This window comes from Melanerpes formicivorus, unplaced genomic scaffold (assembly GCF_026170545.1).
Source record: "Melanerpes formicivorus ecotype bairdi unplaced genomic scaffold, bMelFor1.0.p_v2 SCAF_158, whole genome shotgun sequence".
NCBI classification, from domain to species: Eukaryota; Metazoa; Chordata; class Aves; order Piciformes; family Picidae; genus Melanerpes; species Melanerpes formicivorus.
The window spans coordinates 139,196-158,515 of NW_027142510.1; the positions used below are offsets into that span (position 1 = coordinate 139,196).

A 19,320-nucleotide genomic window follows, 5' to 3' on the forward strand; every position below is an offset into this window, starting at 1 on the left:
GTGCTACCCCTCTGCTCTGCCCTGCTGAGTCCACCTCTGGAGCCCTGGGGCCAGTTCTAGGCTCTGGAGTTCAGGAAGAAGAGAGACCTACTGGAAAGTCCAACAGAGGCTGTGAGGATGCTGAAGGTACTGGAACATTGGATGGGGAAAGGCTGAGAGCCCTCAGGCTGTTTAGTCTGGAGAGGAGCAGCCCCAGGCGGGACCTGATCCATGTCTGCAATTAGCTGAAGGGTGGGGGGCAAGAAGGAGGAGCCAGGCTCTGTGCAGTGGTGTCCTGTGATAGGACAGGGAACAAGGGACACACACTGGACACCAGGAGTTCCACCTCACCCTGAGGAGGAACTTCTCTGGGGTGAGGTTGCAGCCCGAGCTTTTCTGGAGGGCCATGGGCAGGGACCCCTCCCACCAGCCCAGGCTGCTCAGGGCTTCATCCAGCCTGGCCTTGAGCCCCTCCAGGGAGGAGGCAGCCACAGCCTCCCTGGGCAGCCTGTGCCAGGCTCTCCCCAGCCTCACTCTCAAGAATTTCTTCCTCATCTCCAGGCTCAGTCTCCTCTCTCCCAGCTCAAAGCTATTGCCTCTTATCCTGGCACTCCCAGCCCTTGTCAAAAGTCTCTCCCCAGCTCCCCTGGAGCCTTCTCTTCAGGTACAGAAGGCTGCTCTGAGGTCTCCCTAGAGCCTTCTCTCCTCCAGCTGGACAGCCCAAACTTCCTCAGGCTGTCCCCACAGGGGAGGTTCTCCAGCCTCTGATCATCTTGCTGGCCTACCCTGGATCCCCTCCAGCAGTTCCAGGTCTTCCTTCTGCTGAGGGCCCCAGCAGTAGATGCAGTGGTGCAGATGGGCTCTGAGCAGAGGGCAAACCCCCTCCCCCCTCACCCTGCTGGTGACACTTTCCCTCAAGTTGCATCCAGGCTCAAGCATCTCCTAAAGCAAAGTCCTTACACCTCAGGGGACACCTCCTAACAGGGCTATGTCCCCCCACCTCTGTCCTGTCTGCCAGGAGACCTCCAGAGGAGCTGGGAGGGGGAATGTTACAGCAGTTTTAATTCCTCACCTCTCTCCCTCTGGAGCCACCCCTGAGGGGCAAAACCTGTGGCAGCTTTTCAGCTGAGCCTCACAGAAGGGACATAAAGCAGAGAGAGAAGGAATCAAAAGGACTTCTGGAAGTGTTTGGACCTCCAAAGTATCTTACCTCACTCTCAGCATCTTCTGATTGAGACAGGGCCAGCAGGCAGCATTTGAGCATCCCTGGCTCTCAGACACACGTGGGCACACTGTTTCATGGCTGATGGGACTCAGGTTCTACCCACAGCAGCTTTCTCTTCACCTTCCCCCAGAACCAAAGGCTGCAGGCTTGACTCCTGCCGACATTGCTAACCCCCTAAACCACCTCGCACCGAGACACCAAAACCCAGTGACGACAAGCAGGTTAATGATCACTGCACTATAGATGGTAGCATCGAGCCCTCGCCACGCTGCCAGCTTGCGGTGCCTGGGGAGTGCAAGACGCAATCAATAGCACCAAAGGTAGCAAATGCCCGAGGCACAACTAAAGCCGAAGGGAGCACAGGCTGCAGGTGGCGACTTGGGCTGGCAAGGCTCTGGCCAGCCACCTGCTCGCTTGGACGTGGTGAGGAAGGCTCCCTTCCCCTCCAGCAGCCATCAAGTCAGGTGGCACAACCCTGACGGGGGGCAGCCCTGAGAATAGCTGGCACAGCCTCGCCTGGAAGCCTGCTGCGCCCCCAGATCCCACCTGAGGAGTCGGCGCCCGGGCCTGCAGGCACCGGCAGGGCCTTCAAGCAGCGCTAGGCCCCGCCACAGCGGCCCCACCGCTTCCCCTAGAGTCTGAGAGCAGCCCGGAGGCCCCGCATCTCCTCCTGGGCGTGCGCAACCACCGCTGGACAGGCGAGGAGGCGAGGAGCTGCCGGCGACCAGCCCCGGCGCCATGTGTAGCAAGGCGGCGCCTGGGCGGGGCGGCGCCGGCCGGCGGGTGACGTCATCACGCCACGCACCTATCACCGCTCTTCCCTGCGGCCCAGGAGGAAATGACGCCACCGTATCCCTCCGCCCACACGAGGTCACGTGTTTGTGTGTATGCAGTGTGCCTGCGCCGCCGGGCGCACTCTTTTTCCTCCCCTCTGGTGGGAGGAGGACGTCGAGGGGGGGGACGGAGGGAGGGACGGACGGACGGACGGACGGACGCACGCACGCACGCACGCACGCACGCAGCGCTCCGTACACAAAGCGGCGGCGGGGGGAGGAGGAGGGGGAGGGGAGGAGGGGGAAGGGGAGGAGGAGGAAGGGGGGGAGGAGGAGGAAGGGGGGGAGGAGGAAGGGGGGGAGGAGGAAGGGGGGGGAGGAGGAAGGGGAGGGGGGGAGGAGGAAGGGGAGGGGAGGAGGAGGAAGGGGAGGGGAGGAGGAGGAAGGGGGGGGAGGAGGAGGAAGGGGGGGAGGAGGAAGGGGGGGGAGGAGGAGGAGGGGGGGGAGGAGGAGGAGGAAGGGGGGGGAGGAGGAGGAGGAGGAGGAGGGGGGGAGGAGGAGGAGGAGGAGGAAGGGGGGAGGAGGAGGAGGAAGGGGGGAGGAGGAGGAGGAAGGGGGGAGGAGGAGGAGGAAGGGGGGAGGAGGAGGAGGAGGAAGGGGGGAGGAAGAGGAGGAGGAGGAGGGAGGGGAGGAGGAGGAGGGAGGGGAGGAGGAGGAGGGAGGGGAGGAGGAGGAGGGGAGGAGGAGGAGGAGGGAGGGGAGGAGGAGGAGGGAGGGGAGGGGAGGAGGAGGAGGGAGGGGAGGAGGAGGAGGAGGGAGGGGAGGGGAGGAGGAGGAGGGAGGGGAGGAGGAGGAGGAGGGAGGGGAGGGGAGGAGGAGGAGGGAGGGGAGGGGAGGGGAGGGGAGGGGAGGAGCAGAGCTGGCCCCACTGAGCGGCGAGGGGGGCAGAGGAGTCCGTGGGGGGCAGAGGAGTCCGTGGGGGGCAAAGGAGTCCATGGCCACCGTCTGTGTGGGGAGGAGAGAGGGGACGGCCGGGGGGGGTGCGGCCCCGGCGCCTCCCTCCGCTTCTCGCCACCTCCCCCCACCTCGCTCTGTAGGACCCCCCCGGTACCAAGCGGGGCCTCCCCCCTCCCAAAGCCTGGGTACCAGCAGAGGGTTCGGTGCAGAGGGTCCTGGTGCTTCCTAAAGGTTACCCAGCTGGGAATGACAGAAGGACTGCAGAGCAAGTCCCAGCTCCCGTTTGAGCTTCCTTCCTCCAGGCTCCACCTGCCCCTTCCTGCACCCCAGCCCATTACAGCAAGGGCAGTTCTCCATCAGCGCTGTCCCTTCACTGGGCTGGGCATCCCTCTCACCTCTGCTGTCCTGTCAAACTCGGGAGGTGTTGAAGGAATCCTCTGCTCAGCAGCTCCAAGGATTTCCTGCTTACCTGCTGCACCACCAGCTCCCAGCACAGGGCTCTTCCCCAGCCCCTTGGAACACCCTTGGGTCCACCTGGGCCCACAGAGCCTGGCCTGGTGCCGACCCTGGCCCCTCACAGGGACAGGACATCATCTGGGGTGCCTTGGGCAGCCCCCTCACAGGGACAGGACTGCCCAGGGAGGTGGTGGAGTCCCCACCCCTGGAGGTGTTCAAGAAAGGATTGGACGTGGCACTTGGAGCCATGCTTTAGTTAGTCAGGAGGTGTTGGGTGACAGGTTGGACTTGATGGTCTCTGAGGTCTTTTCCAACCTTAGTGATTCCATCACCTGCAGTCCCTTGGTTGGTCTCTGCAGAGGGACAGGACATCATCTGGGGCCCCTCGGTTGTTCTCCTGTCCCATCAGTGGGTTAGGAGCTGGCTTTGAGAGCTGCTGGCCAAGGAGCACGGAAAGCCTCCCTGCAGAGTACCCCCCCTCGAGGCTGATTTTCCTGCCTGCAGGTCTGAAACTGGAGATGTTTGCTGCCCCCAAGGTGGAGCTGTCACTGGGACACCAGATGGGACAGGAGCTGGGGGGGGTTAGGCTGGAGGTTAGGAAGAAGTTCCTCACAGCAAGGGAGATTGGCCCTTGGGATGTGCTGCCCAGGGAGGTGGTGGAGTCCCATCCCTGGAGGGGTTTAGGGAGAGCCTGGATGAGGCCCTTGGTGCCATGGTTGAGTTGATTAGATGGTGCTGGGTGCTAGGTTGGGCTGGATGGTCTCAAAGGTCTCTTCCAACCTGGTTAATTCTGTTCTAGTGGAGGACTGGGGGGGAGGATCTGTTGCTTCTTTCAGGTACTGTTTTACATCATCCTCACCCTGCTGCTCTCTGCTGCCTCAGAGCTTCAGCTTGCTGCAGTTGTCCATTTTTGTCCTTGCAGGCTTCCAGCAGGCACATCTCACACTTGGGTAGTGTCCCCAAGGCTCCCCCATGGGGCTGCCTGCCCTGGGACCCCTGCTCTCTGCCGCTGCTTTAGGCTCTGGCTGGCTGTGGGAGTCCTGGGGGGGTTGGTATTGTGGATATTCAGAGAAGCAGAGAGTGGTGGGGCTGAAAGGGACCTCCAGAGAGCATCCAGGCCAACCCACCCTGACACACAGACCCCAGCAGCGCCACAGAGCGACCCAGACACTGGGGGTCCTGACACAGAGACCCCAAAACACACTGAGACACAGCCCCCTGCCCTGGAGGCAGGGCGAGAGCTTTGGGATTGAGGACAGAGGAAAGCTCTTGAGCTCTCCAGGGCCTGAGGTCCTAATGGGGCCCTGAGCCCTTCTCCCATCAACAACAACCCAAGAGGCCTCCCGGCTGGGGGCAGTGGCTGGAAAGCAGTAGAAAAGACCCTGGGGGTGCTGGGTGCCAGCAGCTGGAGCTGAGCCCAGGGGGTGCCCAGGTGGCCAAGGGCAGCAGCAGCCTGGCCTGGAGCAGCAGTGGTGCTGCCAGCAGGAACAGGGCAGGGATGGTACCCCTGGGCTGGGCACTGGGGGGGCCACAGCTGCAGTCCTGGGGTCAGGGTTGGGCTCCTCACTGCCAGGAGGACTTTGGGGGCTGGAGCAGAGCCAGGGAAGGGCAACAGAGCTGGGGAAGGGCCTGCAGAACAGGGCTGGACTCCCTGACCTTGGAGGTCTCTTCCCACCCTCACACCTCCATCATCCTCTGCTCTCAGGGTGCCTGGAAGCAGCTCTCCAGATGCTGTGGCCCAGGCAGGACCAACCTCTGCCCTGCCCCTGCCAGAGCCAGCCCAGGAGGGCAAAGGAGCCACAGCTGCCCCCCCGGTGGCACCGCTGCCAGGGCGCAGCCACGGGCAGGCAGGAGCTGGGAGGCAGCTCTGGGGCTGCGCTGGCACCAGCAGGGCAGGGCAAGGCTGCCAGGCTCTCAGGGGGGCATCTCCCACGTTTTGGGTCTCAGCAGCCTCCCCCTGCCCTCCCAGACACCCCCAGGGGAGCTGCAGCCCAGAGGCAGCAAGGGGGCAAAGGAAGGTCCTCACTGGCAGCCCCCAGCCCGCCCCAAGCCCCCAGCCCCACACAGTGCCAGGCCCTGGAGCACTCCCTGAAGCTGTGGAGGGAGTCCTGGACCCAGCCCTCCCCTCCCCGCCGAGCTGGGGACCCCCAGGCTGGGGCCACCTCTCGCTGCCTCTGTCTGCCCCTCTGTCCCCATCCCTGGCTGGCTGCTGGACCCCTCTGGCAAGCAGTCAAGGATGAGAAGGTTGAGTTCAGCTCGGCCGAGGTGGAGCCTCCCATGCTGCTGCCCCCAGCCTGAGCCCCCTGCCCTCCACCAGGCCCCCCGGAGGCAGTCCCCACCTGGCTGTCCCCCAGCCCCCCTCATGAACAGAGCAAACTGAGCCCTTGGGGCAGCTCCTTGGGCTGATACTGACTGGGGGTCCCACAGCCTTCTGCCATCTGGGGGTGGGAGTTCTGGGGTTTTTTGGGGGGTGTCCTGACCCTGGTCAGAGCCGTGGGAGCTCTGTGCCAGCCTTGCTGTGGGCTTTGGCCTGGCCTTGCCCTGTCCCCTGCCCTGTCCCCTGCTGTCCCTGGCCCAAGTCACGCTCATGTTTTCACACGTTGGCAGCTGCCTGCAGGTTGTGGCCTTTTGGGGTGGCAGTGCAGGGCCCCCCCACCCCCTCCCCCATCCCCTCCCTTCCCCCAACCTCCTCCCTGTCCCCAGCAGCTGTCCCAGAGCTTTGGAAAGTGCCTGGCCCTGACACCTTCCCCCTGCCTCAGTTTCCCCCTCCCCCCCGTTTTCCTGCCTGCCTTTGAGTGCCCCCACTCCAGGGCTGGCACCCCTGGAGCTATGCCCAGCTGGCATCCACACCCCGGGGCAGCACCCAGGGGTCTCTGGAGCCCAGAGTTGGTTCCTGTGCCCATGGAGGGGGTGTCCCTGGCAGTGATGTCAGCTCTGGGCACCAGGCTGTGGCTGCTTGCTTGCCTCCTGCTATGAATAGGTGGTAGGAGCTATAAATAGACCTTGCATGTGCCCCCCAACCTCACCAGGCTGTGGGTGCCCTGGGTGCCAGCTTCTGTGCCATGTGGGGGCACCCAGCTGCCCACTCTGGGGGGGCTTGGGGGTTACCCTTCTTCCCTGCACCCCTCTGCTGCTGTAATCCAACCCCCAAGGTATAAATACCCTGAGCCCTGCTGCTCCCCGAGGGGATCCAGGCTCAGGCCGGGGATTAAGGGCCGGATGTGAACGGGGCGGGGGGGCACGGCCACGACCCCTCCCTCAGCTCATCCCCATGCTCCCAGTCCCGGCCTCAGGCACAAATCCTACCCCGGGACACATCCCAGCAGATCCCAAGCTCAGTCCTCTCTTTATTTACAGCACTGGGATGGGGCTGGGGAAGAGGGGTTGGGGGCGGGGAGGGGAGGGAGGGGGCTGGGGGCGGGGGGGGCTGGGGGCCGTTAAGTTTTCTTCTGCTTGCGACCTGGGGCCAAGGAAAAGAAGCAGAGAAAAACTGTCAGGGTTGGAAGGGACCTCGAGGATCGCCCAGTCCCAACCCCCCCTTGCCATGGGGGGTGGGAGGGGGGACGGTGGGGAGGGTGGCAGGCATGGGACCCCCTTCCCCTTAGCCCCCACTCCTAGCCCGGGGGCAGTGGTCCCGGGGCGGGGGGCACTCACGGAGCTCGTTGTTGTTGGTGATGGCGATGGAGGCTCGGGCGCGGGGTCCCTGCTGCGTGAAGTGGTAGCCGAAGCGCACCACGGAGGGACACTGCTCCAGCATGGAAGCCATCTCCATCTCCACCGAGTCCCCCAGCCGCTGGCACTGCCGGCAGAGGAAGGTCGGGGGGGCGGTGTCAGATGGGCAGTGTCGGCAAGTTGGGGCCACCCCTCCCCTCCCCCGGTGTCCTTCCCCCCGCGCCCCGCTCCTGAGGTTTCGTAGATCTCCTGTTGAGAAGTCCCCAGGGATGCTCCAAGCGTGGAGCAGAAGGGTTGGAGACTGCCCGGGAGGGAAAGGAGCTGAGAGGGTCGGGGTCAATGATTGGAAGGCAAAATCGATTCTGCCAGGATATAGTTAAGGAGGAGCAGCTCTGGGCGGGGACCCCGGAATAGCAAGGGGCACAAGGGGGCGGGGGGCTTGGAGGAGGTCTCAAGGGGGCTTGGAGGGGCTCGGAGTGGCTCAGAGGGGCTTGGAGGAGGTCTCAAGGGGGCCTGGAGGGGGTCTCCCACGCTCTTGATGTGGGACAGACAGACAGCTGCCTGGGCCAGGGAGGGTTTTTCCCACATCACAGATCCCAGGATGTGAGGAGTTGGAAGGGACCTCTGGAGACCCTCGAGTCCAACCCCTGCCAGAGCAGCAGCACAGAGCCCAGCACAGGGCACACAGAACACAGCCAGAGGGGGCTGGGAAGGCTCCAGGGAAGGAGACTCCACAACCTCTCTGGGCAGCCTGCTCCAGGGCTCTGGCAGCCTCACAGGGCAGAAGTTCTTCCTCCTGCTGAGGTGGAACCTCCTGTGCTGGAGTCTCCATCCACTGCCCCTTGGCTATCCCAGGGTACAGCTGAGCAGAGCCTCTCCCTCTCCCTCTCCCTCTCCCTCTCCCTCTCCCTCTCCCTCTCCCTCTCCCTCTCCCTCTCCCTCGCCCTCTCCCTCGCCCTCCGCCCTCTCCCTGTCCCTCGCCCTCCCCCTCGCCCTCCCCCTCTCCCTCTCCCTCCCTGACCCCCAGCCTCAGCTATTCATAATCATTTCGTGGATCTCCTCTCCACCTCAGGCACCCCCAGGGCTCTCAGCCTCCCCTCCTCAGGCAGTGCTCCAGACCCTTCCTCAGCCTTGCAGCCCTCTCCAGCAGCTCCCTGTCCACCCTGGGCACCTCCCCCTGCCCTGGGGGCACCTCCCCCTGCCCCTGCTGCCCCGGCTAGTGCCAGTCTCTACCTGGTTGTCCACCTTGAGCTCCGTCAGGCTGCGGTTGTGGTGCATGGCTCGGATGATGCTCAGCATCCCGGCGCTGGTGATGAAGTTGGACTCAATGTTGAGGCTCTCCAGGGTCTTGTTCTCCATCAGCATCTCGGCCACAGCCTGTGTGGCACCTCAAGGGGGTCACCGAGGCTGGCACCCCGAGGCTGGCACCCCGAGGCTGGCACCACCTCCAGCCCCTGGCACCTCCTGGCCCCATCGATGCCCCAGGGGCGGCGGTGGGGATGCCACCAGCAGCTTGGGCTGGGCTTGCTGGTGCCCGGGAGGGAGCCAGAGGGAGGGCACTGTGCCAGGGGGGCATGGGGAGAGGGGGCAGGGGACAGCCACACCAGGGGCAGGGACTCACAGCGGCCACGGGGTCGTTGCTGCGGGTGGCCACCAGGCTGAGCTTCCTGACGTGGGTGTTGGCCTTCATGGCCTGGCAGATGGCCTTCAGCGTGGCGATGGGAATGTCCTGGGGCGAGGGCACAGTCACCCAGGGCCCGGGGGCACCCCCACAGCGCCGGCAGCGGCACCCAGAGGAGCCTTGGCGCGGGGGCAGCGGCACCCAGGGGCTGTGGCATGGCGCTGAAGGGGTGCAAGTGGCACGGGAGGCAGGTCGGTGCCAGCCCGGGGCTGGGCACAGACAAGGCAGGGATGCCCCAGGAGGGGGAGCAGCCCCACGGGCCTGCCCAGCCACGTGGGCACACACCCGGGTACCACCCTGCCACCACCTGGGGACAGAGACCAGCCCAGCTGAGGACACCATGAGGAGAGACTGCCCCCATGGGGACAAGGCTGGCACCCTAGGGGCAGGACTGGCACCTTGGGGGTGCCCTGGGGACACCCTGGGCACCTCGGGGGGCACTGCCAGCTGCTCCCTCACCTTGATGTTGTTGAGGTTGACCTCCTGCAGGGCCTCATCGTTGGTCTGGATCCTCCTCAGGGTCTCCTCCACGTCCGTGGGGTTGGGAGGTTCGTCTGGCACCGGCTTGTAGCTGTAGCTGTCCGGCTTCACCACGCCTGGGGGCACCCAGGGGGCATGGGGGGCACCCGGGGGGCATGGGGGGCACCCGGGGCCATGCCAAGGGTTGTGTGTGCCCAGGCACAGGGGCACAGATGTGAGGGCAACCCAGGAAGGTTCTGCTCTCCACAGCCCTGCCATGCCCTGTGCTGGGGGTGCCAACCTCTCTGCCCCCTGCCCCAGAGATCCCACCCCGGTGCCCCCCCCGTGCCCATGCTACTCACTGTTGATGCCCTCGGTGTTGGAGATGGTGCCACTGCAGATGGCATCATAGTACTGCTTGTTGCTCATCAGGGTGTACATGCCCAGGATGGCTGCAGGGCACAGGGGGCAGGGCTCAGCAGGTGCCCCACGACTCCCTGGTGTGCCCTCTCCTGAGGCTGTAGTGTGCCATGGCCACCCCTGTGCCAGGCTGTGGTGTGCCAGGGCCACCCCTGTGCCAGGCTATAGTGTGCCATGGCTGCCCCATACCAGGCTGTGGTGCCACACAGCCGCCCCATGCCAGGCTGTGGTGCCACACAGCTGCCCCATGCCAGGCTGTGGTGCCCAGGGCCATCCCATGCCAGGCTGTGGTGCCACCTGGCCGCCCCATGCCAGGCTGTGGTGCCACACAGCCGCCCCATGCCAGGCTGTAGTGCCACACAGCTGCCCCATGCCAGGCTGTGGTGCCACACGGCCGCCCCATGCCAGGCTGTAGTGCCACATGGCTGCCCCATGCCAGGCTGTGGTGCCCAGGGCCGCCCCATGCCAGGCTGTAGTGCCACACAGCCGCCCCATGCCAGGCTGTGGTGCCCAGGGCCGCCCCATGCCAGGCTGTAGTGCCACACAGCCACCCCATGCCAGGCTGTGGTGCCCAGGGCCGCCCCATGCCAGGCTGTGGTGCCACATGGCTGCCCCATGCCAGGCTGTGGTGCCCAGGGCAACCCCATGCCAGGCTGTGGTGCCCAGGGCCGCCCCATGCCAGGCTGTGGTGCCACACAGCTGCCCCATGCCAGGCTGTGGTGCCACATGGCTGCCCCATGCCAGGCTGTGGTGCCACACAGCCGCCCCATGCCAGGCTGTGGTGCCACCTGGCCGCCCCATGCCAGGCTGTGGTGCCCAGGGCCGCCCCATGCCAGGCTGTGGTGCCACACAGCCGCCCCATGCCAGGCTGTGGTGCCCAGGGCAACCCCATGCCAGGCTGTGGTGCCCAGGGCCGCCCCATGCCAGGCTGTGGTGCCACACAGCCGCCCCATGCCAGGCTGTGGTGCCCAGGGCCGCCCCATGCCAGGCTGTGGTGCCACACAGCCGCCCCATGCCAGGCTGTGGTGCCCAGGGCCGCCCCATGCCAGGCTGTGGTGCCACACAGCCGCCCCATGCCAGGCTGTGGTGCCCAGGGCCGCCTGTGCCATACCCACCGGCGATGTCGCACATCTCGGCCTCGGTGGCGTTGGCCAAGGCCTCCTCCAGCTCTGGCTCCAGAGTGATTTGCTCCTCCCGGGGGATCTCCCTCGTGGGGTTCTTGGGCACAAAAGGCTTCCCTGGGCACGGGGGAGCATGGGTCACACCCTGGCCACACGTGGCACTGGGCACAGCCCAGGGGGGAGTGCCCCTGGGGGGACCCTCCCTGGGGTTGTGTGGCTGTGCTGGGGGCATGGTGGTGCCAGGCAGTGGCCATGCTGGAGGGGTGGCACTGCCAGGGGCTGGGGTTGTCACCAGGTCTCTGTGCCAGGGGTGGCATTACCAGGGGGTGGCACTGCCAGGGGGTGGCTGTGCTGGGGGTGACATTGCCGGGGGGGGGCATTGCCAGGGGGTGGCACTGCCAGGGGGTGGCTGTGCTGGGGGTGACATTGCCAGGGGGTGGCATTGCCAGGGGGTGGCTGTGCTGGGGGTGACATTGCCAGGGGGTGGCATTGCCAGGGGGTGGCATTGCCAGGGGTGGCACTGCCAGGGGGTGGCTGTGCTGGGGGTGACATTGCCAGGGGGTGACTGTGCTGGGGGTGGCATTGCCAGGGGTGGCACTGCCAGGGGGTGGCTGTGCTGGAGGTGACACTGCCAGGGGTGCCCATACAGGGGGATGGCATTACCAGGCAATGGCTGTGCTAGGGATGACATTGCAGGAGGTGCCCATTCTGGGGGTGACATTGCCAGGGGGGTGCCCATCCCGGGAGGGCTGGCAGGGCCCCAGCTCGCCCAGGACACCTGAGCCGCTGGCGAGCCTGGGGCTGCAGAGCTAAATATACTCAGTGCTGGGGGCCCCCGGGCGCCCTGGCCCCTGCCACCTTCCCCCCCCGTCCCTTTCCCCCTTTCCCCCCCCCCCCCCCCCCCCCCGTGTGCCAGCCTGGGCTCCCTGGGCACCTTTCTTCTCGCCGGTGAAGGGCACCAGGTCCTGGCGCTCGGCAGCCTCCAGCGCCTGCTTCTCCAGGTGCTGCAGCAGAGCCTCCCTGTCCAGGGGCCCCGTGGGGCTCTTCTGCGTCTGGTCCCTCTGGCGCAGCCCCGCGGGCAGCAGCACGTTCTGGGGGGGGGGGGGGGGGCACCCATGGGGGAGTGTGGGGGCGTGGGGGTCACCCACAGTGCCTCCCATGGCGGGGGGTGGGCATGGGGCGGCTCACCTCGGGGTCCATCTCAGCCAGCTCCAGGTCGAGCTGTGCCAACTCCTCCGCCGACAGCTCCCGCAGGATCTTGTCCTCGTCGATGTCTTTGTACTTCTCCAGCTCCTGCCGGTAGGACGTCATGGTGGGGGGCTGCGGGGGAAGGGGACACAGGGGAGGTGAGAAGCTGCTGGGAGGCTCTGGGGGGGTGGGAGGATGCCCTGTGGCAGGAGGTACCATCCCCCACCCCCCCACCTCCGCGCCAGGGCGATCCTCCCCCCTGTCCATGCCAGAGTGACTCCACTCCACACCGTGCTCACCCGCCCCGTGCCAAGGTCCCCCCCTCCGTGCCATGGTGCCCCTCCTCTGTGCCATGCTCACCCCCTCCGTGCCATGGTGCCCTCACCTCTGTGCCATGCTCACCCCCTCCGTGCCATGGTGCCCCTCCTCTGTGCCAAGGTCCCCCCCTCCGTCCATGGTGCCCTCACCTCTGTGCCATGCTCACCCCCTCCGTGCCATGGTGCCCTCACCTCTGTGCCAAGGTCCCCCCCTCCGTCCATGGTGCCCTCACCTCTGTGCCATGCTCACCCCCTCCGTGCCATGGTGCCCTCACCTCTGTGCCATTCTGCTCCCCCTTCCAGGCCATGGCCCTTGTGCCACAGGGTGGTATTGGGTCCCTACTGCTCTGGTGGGGCTGGGGGGCACCCCAGGGTGGGGGTCACAGCTCCAAGATGCTCCCCAAGACCTGGAGTCACCTCAGTGCTCCCCAGGACCAGCACCAGGACCAGGACCAGCACCAGGACCTGCTCTCCCCTCAGTGCTTCCCACCCCCAAAACCTTACTTCCCCCTCTCCCCCCTCTCCCCCCCTCGTCTTCCCCAGTGCCTGGAGGCCAAATTCCAGTTGAGCCTCCCCCCGCCCCCCCCTCCAGCCCCACTTTAACACCACCCCCCAAACTCCCCCAGGTTCCACCCTCCCTGTTGGGTTGAGCCCTGGGGCCACGACTGCCCTGACACTGGGGTCAGCCCCCCCGAGAAGGAGCAGGTTGGGATTTGTCCCCCAAGAGCTGAGTCCCCAGGGCTGGGAGGGGACCCCCACCCCCAGCTATCCCACTCAGTACCCCCAGGAGGAACCAAGCCCCCGTGGGTGATCCCTGCAGGGTTGGAGGGACCCCTTGGGGAGCAGCTGACAGCACCCAGACCCCCTGCTTGGGGGGCACACCATCCGCATCCCGGAGACTCCCCCCTCAACCCTTGGGCCCCTCCCCACCCCTGTGGGCCCTACCTGGCTGCGGGCTGTGGGGCGGGGGGCGGCGGCGGCGCTCTGGCTGGGTGCTGAGCGCCGGTGCTGAGCCAAGGGCTCCGGCGGCGCAGGGCATGAGATCAGCGATTTATTCTGCGAGCGGCGGGGAGGGGCAGGATCACATAACCCCGGCCGCTATCGAGCCCTGCCAGCCCCGGCGGCCCCACCCGGCACCCCTCGGCCCGGGGGGGCCCTCCCGACCCCCCCCGCACCCCCTGGGGGCCACAGCAGAGGCTGAACTTTGTGCTTGGGGTCCTGCAGCGCTCTGGAGACCCTCGAGACCCCCTCCCTGCTGCCCAGGTGGGGTCAAGCCCTGCCAGCTGCACTACAGCACCCCTGGCAGTGTGCCCCCCCCCCCCCCGCACCCCCTGGGGGGCCACAGCAGAGGCTGAACTTTGTGCTTGGGGTCCTGCAGTGCTCTGGAGACCCCTGAGACCTCCTCCCTGCTCCCTCAGGGATGTTTTTTCCCCCTTCCCCCCACAACTACCTGGGTGACTCTGCTCCTAAGTGTGTGTCCCCCCCGAAGACAGCAGCTCTGGGTGCTGGAGGGGTCCCCCCTCCCCTCGAATCTCCCCCCCCCCGAAGGCATCCTGAGAGCAGCAGCCTCGGGAACTGTTCTTTATTGGAGAGACTGTGAGAAAAGGAGGGGGGGGGAGGAGGAATCCTGCACCCCTTGGGGGTAGCAGAGGGGCTCCTGGTGACAGGAAAGAGACCCCCACCCTCACCCCCCCCCCCGCCCCGTGGCTGGCAGGCCTCTGGAATTCATTTCCCTTTTACACGTAAAAAAAAATAGGAAGGAGATAAAGAGAACAACAAAGTCCTGGAGCTGGGGGAGGGGTGAGAAGAGACCTCCACCCCCAGCCACCTCCATGCCCCCTAGGGACACCTCAAGCTCCTTTTGGGGACCCCTAGGCCCCCCTCTGCAGCTCAGCTGCCGGGGACGCTCTGCTTGATGATGATCTTCTGGCGGGCAGGGCGCAGCCCGGGGTCGGGTCCGGGGGGGGCAGCGGCGGCCGCGGCAGCTCCTCCCAGGGGGGCGGAGGAGGAGGAGGAGGAAGAGGAGGAGGCGGCGGCGCTGGGCAGGCCGTGGGCGGTGATGTACTTCTTGTAAGCCTCCCGGATGATCTTGAAGGCTCTGATGTTGGAGTAGGGGATGTCGGTGATGGGGTCCCGGTAGACGGCCGGCCGGTGGGTGACCGGACACAGCTCCCGCACCGGCAGCCGCGGGGGCTTGGCCCGGGGGAAGAAGCGATCGAAGGTTTCGTCGTCGCTGAAGGAGATGAAGGTCCTGGAGCACTTCCCAGCACTGCCCAGAGGTGGAGCTGGGGCTGCCTCGGCCGGCTGGAGGTCTTGGTCCAAGCTACAAGAGGCACAGAATGGGGATGGGGTCTCCTTCTCTGGAGGCTTTCAAAGCCCACTCTGGATCTGCTCCTGTGGGACCTGCCCAGGATTCTGTGCTCCTGCTTTGGCAGGGGGCTTGGACTCGAGGAGCCCCAGAGATCCCTTCCAACCCTGACCTCCTCTGATTCTGCAGGTCCCTTCCAACCCTGACCTCCTCTGACTCTGCAGGTCCCTTCCAACCCTGACCTCCTCTGACTCTGCAGGTCCCTTCCAACCCTGACCTCCTCTGCTCTCTGCAGGTCCCTTCCAACCCTGACCTCCTCTGCAGGTCCCTTCCAACTCTGACCTCCTCTGACTCTGCAGGTCCCTTCCAACCCTGACCTCCTCTGACTCTGCAGGTCCCTTCCAACCCTGACCTCCTCTGACTCTGCAGGTCCCTTCCAACCCTGACCTCCTCTGACTCTGCAGGTCCCTTCCAACCCTGACCTCCTCTGCTCTCTGCAGGTCCCTTCCAACCCTGACCTCCTCTGCAGGTCCCTTCCAACTCTGACCTCCTCTGACTCTGCAGGTCCCTTCCAACCCTGACCTCCTCTGACTCTGCAGGTCCCTTCCAACCCTGACCTCCTCTGCTCTCTGCAGGTCCCTTCCAACCCTGACCTCCTCTGCAGGTCCCTTCCAACCCTGACCTCCTCTGCAGGTCCCTTCCAACCCTGACCTCCTCTGACTCTACAGGTCCCTTCCAACCCTGACCTCCTCTGACTCTGCAGGTCCCTTCCAACCCTGACCTCCTCTACAGGTCCCTTCCAACCCTGACCTCCTCTACAGGTCCCTTCCAACCCTGACCTCCTCTGCAGGTCCCTTCCAACCCTGACCTCCTTTGCTCTCTGCAGGTCCCTTCCAACCCTGACCTCCTCTGCAGGTCCCTTCCAACCCTGACCTCCTGGGATCTGTGAGGCAGTGGAAGGGAGCTTCAAGACCAAGGCAGTTCCAGCTTCCCCCCACAATGGTTTTGTGTGGCAACTTTGGGGAGTTTTGTTCTCTGACCTCACCTGGCAGCACTGCTGGGGCTGGAGTGAGGTTGGTTAAGTGTCACAGCCTTGGTTGGAAGGGACCCCAAAGCTCAGCCAGCTCCAACCCCCTGCCATGGTCAGGGACCCCTCCCACCAGCCCAGGCTGCTCAAGGCCTCATCCAGCCTGGCCTGGAACACCTCCAGGGAGGAGGCAGCCACAGCCTCCCTGGGCAGCCTGTGCCGGGCTCTCCCCAGCTTCCCTCCCAAGAATCTCCTCATCATCTCCAGTCTCAGTCTCCCCTCTCCCAGCTCAAATCCACTGCCCCTTGGCCTGTCACCCCCAGCCCCTGTCCAAAGTCCCTCCCCAGCTCTCCTGGAGCCCCTTCAGGTTCTGGAAGGCTGCTCTGAGGTCTCAGAACCCAAGAGACCTCTCTGGGGATGGGGGGGAGGAAGCCCTGGCAGAGCTCCCAGGGTGTGCAGACCAGATGTGCTCCAGCCACACCTGAGAGGTGAGGCTTGAGGGACTCCAAAACACTGCAGAGCCCGGGGAAGGCTCAGGGTGGGGACAGGGAAACTCATTTGGGTACATGGGGAGGAAACCAAACCACAGCTGAGGGGAGCCCAACCTACCCCTCCACGTCCACGTTCTCCTCCCTGCCCGGCTCGGGCAGCAGGGGCATGGTCACAGACCAGTACCGGATCACAGGCCCCACGCACTTCCTCTTCTTCTGCACCTGCTTCTTCTTGTCGGCCTCCAGGCGCTCGTAGTTCTCTGGGGCAGCCCCAAGGGGGGAGGCTCAGCCCAGCACCGCCCTGCTCCCCAGCACCGCCCTGCCCCGCCCCCCAGCACCACCCCACCCCCCAGCACCATCCTGCACTGCCCCCAGCACCACCGCCCTGCCCCACCCCCGGCACCATCCTGCCCTGCCCCCCAGCACCACCGCCCTGCCCCGCCCCCCAGCTCCACCGCCCTGCCCCACCCCCAGCACCATCCTGCCCTGCCCCCCAGCACCACCGCCCTGCCCCGCCCCCCAGCTCCACTGCCCTGTCCCACCCCCCAGCTCCACCCTGCCCCGCCCCCCCAGCACCACCGCCCTGCCCCGCCCCCCAGCACCACCCTGGGGGTCCTTGTGCCCCTTGGCACAGCTCCCAGCTCACCCAGCACCCTTCTGGGGGTCCCTGCACCCCTGGGCACAGCACCCTCCTCTCCCCTGCCCCAGCACCCTTTGGGGGGTCCCTGCACCCCTGGGCACAGCTCCCAGCTCACCCAGGGAGCGGAGGTTGATCTCCTCTGTGATCTTCGCCTCCTCCAGCAGCTCCTCCTGTGTCAGGGGCCGGTCGTAGTTGGGGCCTCCCTTCTTCCTCTTGGACTGGACCTGCCTCTCCTGGAGCCGCAGGAAGGTTTGCCGAGTGTGCTCCGTGGTCGACTGCCGCATGTGCTTCCGGCCTGCCGCGTGGGGGCGCCGCTGAGCCCGGCTCAGCTGGAGCTCAGCCACAGGCTGCCCTCTGTCCCCCTGGGTGCAACCCACCCCAGCACTGCCCAGGCCTGGCTCACCGTGGGCGCTGCCTGCACCTGGCTCAGCACTGGCAGCCCCGGGGCTGCCCCCAGCCTCCCCCCCCCCGTGCCAGGGCACTCACTGTCTCCCAGGTCATCCTGCAGCTCCAGGGGGATGGATTTCACCTCCCGGGGCTTTTGGGAGCTGCTGCTGGGGGTCTCTGGCTTCTTGGGGCGAAGGCTCTTGAGAGGTTCCTGTAGGATGGGGGAAGGGAGATGAGGAAAACCTCTCCTGGCTGCGGCAATCCCTTGGGAAGGGGCAGAGGACGCAAGGCAAACTTCTCCTCTCCATAATCATCCTGTGGGATGGAGCAGGGGATGTGAGGAAGATGGAAGTCTGCCCCCCGGCCTCAGCTTCGGCACAGCCTGGGTTCTCCCTACGGGGCAGCCCCCGGCGCCGCCGGTACCCGGTACGCCTTGGTGACCACGCGGCGGCGGCGCTTGGGCTCGCTCTCGTCCTGGTCGCTGCCCGGTTCGTCGCCCTCGTCGATGTCGAAGTCCGAATCCACTTCGTCGTCGCTGTCCGACTGGTCGCCGCGGTACTCATCATCGCCCGACTCCTGCGGGGACCAAGCGGCTGCGGCGCTGCCCGGGGAGCTCCCCCCAGCCCCAGCGGCCCCCCCCCAGCCCCAGCGGCCCCCCCGAGCCCCGGAGCTCCCCCCAGCCCCAGCGGCCCCCCCGAGCCCCGGAGCTCCCCCGAGCCCTGGCAGCCCCCCCCAGCCCCAGCGGCCCCCCCGCGCCCCACCGGCCCCCCCCCCCGAGCCCCGGCCCCCCCCCCGAGCCCCACCGGCCCCCCCGAGCCCCACCGGCCCCCCCGAGCCCCAGCGGCCCCCCCGCGCCCCAGCGGCCCCCCCCCCAGCCCCGGCGGCCCTCCACCCCGAGCGATTCCCTAACAGACAGCCCCAAAGCTAAGCCCCTCGGATCCCCCCCACGGTGATTCCCGCCTCTCCGCCGAGCCCCCCCGGGACACCGCACTCCGCCCCCGAGCCCCCCCCAGCCCTGAGACGCCCTCGCTCCAAGGCCCCCGAGACCCCCGCCCGGCCCCTTCTTGCCGCAGCTCGCCGCGTCCCCGCACCTCAGTGAAGCCCCCGTAGGTGGTCTGGTAGAACTCATCCTCCTCCTCGGCCTCCAGCAGCCCCGAGAGGCGGTTCCCGGCCGTGCGGCGCGGGGCGCGGCCCTCCGCCAGGCTCATGGCCGCGGCTCCGCTGCGCTCCGCTGCCGCCGGGCTGGACGCGGCCAGCGCCGAGCTGCCGATGGCTGCGAGCGCCCCCGCGCGGGCCGCGGCGGCACTGCGGACTCCTTCCGGGGGCGCGGGGAGGGGAGGAACCGAAGCCATCGTCCCTGGGAAGATGACGTCACTGGGAAGGGGCCATCCTAGAGACATCGAGGGAAAGTGACGTCACGGGGAAGGTGACGTAGCGGGAGCGCCCCCGCGCCTCGTGCCGGTCTGTGGGCCCTTCCCCCTCCCTCTCAGCGCGGCCTCATCGCTCCGGCTGGGGAGAGACTTGGGGGATGACGTCACCGGGTGACGTCACGGCCGGCCGGCAGCGTCCGGCGCCGCCACGTGCTCCCCCCGGCTTTGTTTTGGAGTCCCTCGCCGAGCTCTGCGCATGCGCCAGGGACGTTCCTCCCCTGCCCGCTCCTGGACTGTCTCCCACCGCCCCCGCGCGGGGGCGGGGCCTAGCGGGGAGGGGCCGGAGGCAGCCGGGGAGGGGCGCGGGCGGCGCGTGCTCGCCCCTGGCCGCCGCGAGAGGAGGGCGCGCGGCAAGATGGCGGCGGCGGGGCCCGAGTCGGGGGGCAGCAGCGGCAGCAGCGGCGGCGGCCTGGCGGGTACGGGGCTGGGCCCGGCGGGCCCGGGGGGCGGGGTGGGGGCACCGGGGCTGGGCTCTGGGGGCCCGGGGAGCGGAGAGGAGGGTCGGGAAGGGGGTGCGGAGTGCGGCGGGGCTACGAGAGCCGCCGCGGAGGGGCTCCCGGGCTGTGTGTGCCGCTGGGAGAGGCCTCCCTGGGGCCCGGCAGCACGCGGGGAGGGAGAGCAGGTCTGTGGGGCTGAGGGGAGGGGCCCCAGGGCAGCGGGCGGTGCGGAGGGGCCTCTGTGGGGCTGAGCAGGACACGGAGGGGGAGAGGGCATCTGGGGCTTGTGGGGCTGAGGAGAGCTCTTGGGGGGCGCAGTGCTGGGGGGGGGGCCGCGGGAAGGCTCTGTGGG

At 67.0% G+C, this 19,320-nt stretch overlaps 3 protein-coding genes across 4 annotated transcripts in view; 1 reads left to right on the plus strand and 2 right to left on the minus strand.

Moving 5' to 3' along the window:
- Window positions 1-6,712: 6,712 nt before the first annotated feature.
- Window positions 6,713-13,297, minus strand: TMOD4 (tropomodulin 4). 2 transcript variants are annotated; one of them, XM_068168836.1, is made up of 10 exons: window positions 13,194-13,297; window positions 11,932-12,063; window positions 11,678-11,834; window positions 10,738-10,860; window positions 9,565-9,654; window positions 9,203-9,339; window positions 8,684-8,791; window positions 8,296-8,439; window positions 7,045-7,189; window positions 6,713-6,850 (listed from the first exon to the last, which is right to left on the minus strand). In XM_068168836.1, exons 2-10 carry the CDS (start codon window positions 12,052-12,054, stop codon window positions 6,828-6,830), a joined length of 1,050 nt encoding a protein of 349 aa, XP_068024937.1. In that variant the 5' UTR covers window positions 12,055-12,063; window positions 13,194-13,297; the 3' UTR covers window positions 6,713-6,827. The 2 variants fall into 2 exon arrangements, with proteins under 2 accessions (XP_068024937.1, XP_068024938.1); XM_068168837.1 differs by lacking the exon at window positions 13,194-13,297 and adding an exon at window positions 12,524-12,604.
- Window positions 13,298-13,815: 518 nt separating this feature from the next.
- VPS72 (vacuolar protein sorting 72 homolog) lies at window positions 13,816-18,364 on the minus strand. The gene is made up of 6 exons (XM_068168795.1): window positions 18,193-18,364; window positions 17,525-17,677; window positions 17,201-17,312; window positions 16,830-17,009; window positions 16,193-16,334; window positions 13,816-14,571 (listed from the first exon to the last, which is right to left on the minus strand). The coding sequence occupies exons 1-6, from the start codon at window positions 18,307-18,309 to the stop codon at window positions 14,139-14,141; spliced, it is 1,137 nt and encodes a 378-aa protein (XP_068024896.1). The 5' UTR covers window positions 18,310-18,364; the 3' UTR covers window positions 13,816-14,138.
- A 498-nt stretch (window positions 18,365-18,862) lies between these two features.
- Window positions 18,863-19,320, plus strand: part of LOC137457055 (putative PIP5K1A and PSMD4-like protein) — a 39,695-nt gene continuing 39,237 nt past the window's right edge. Inside the window, exon 1 of the mRNA XM_068168839.1 lies at window positions 18,863-18,947. Within this exon, the coding sequence (XP_068024940.1) occupies window positions 18,887-18,947 (61 nt within the window). The 5' untranslated portion in view covers window positions 18,863-18,886. The remainder of the gene's footprint in view (window positions 18,948-19,320) is intronic.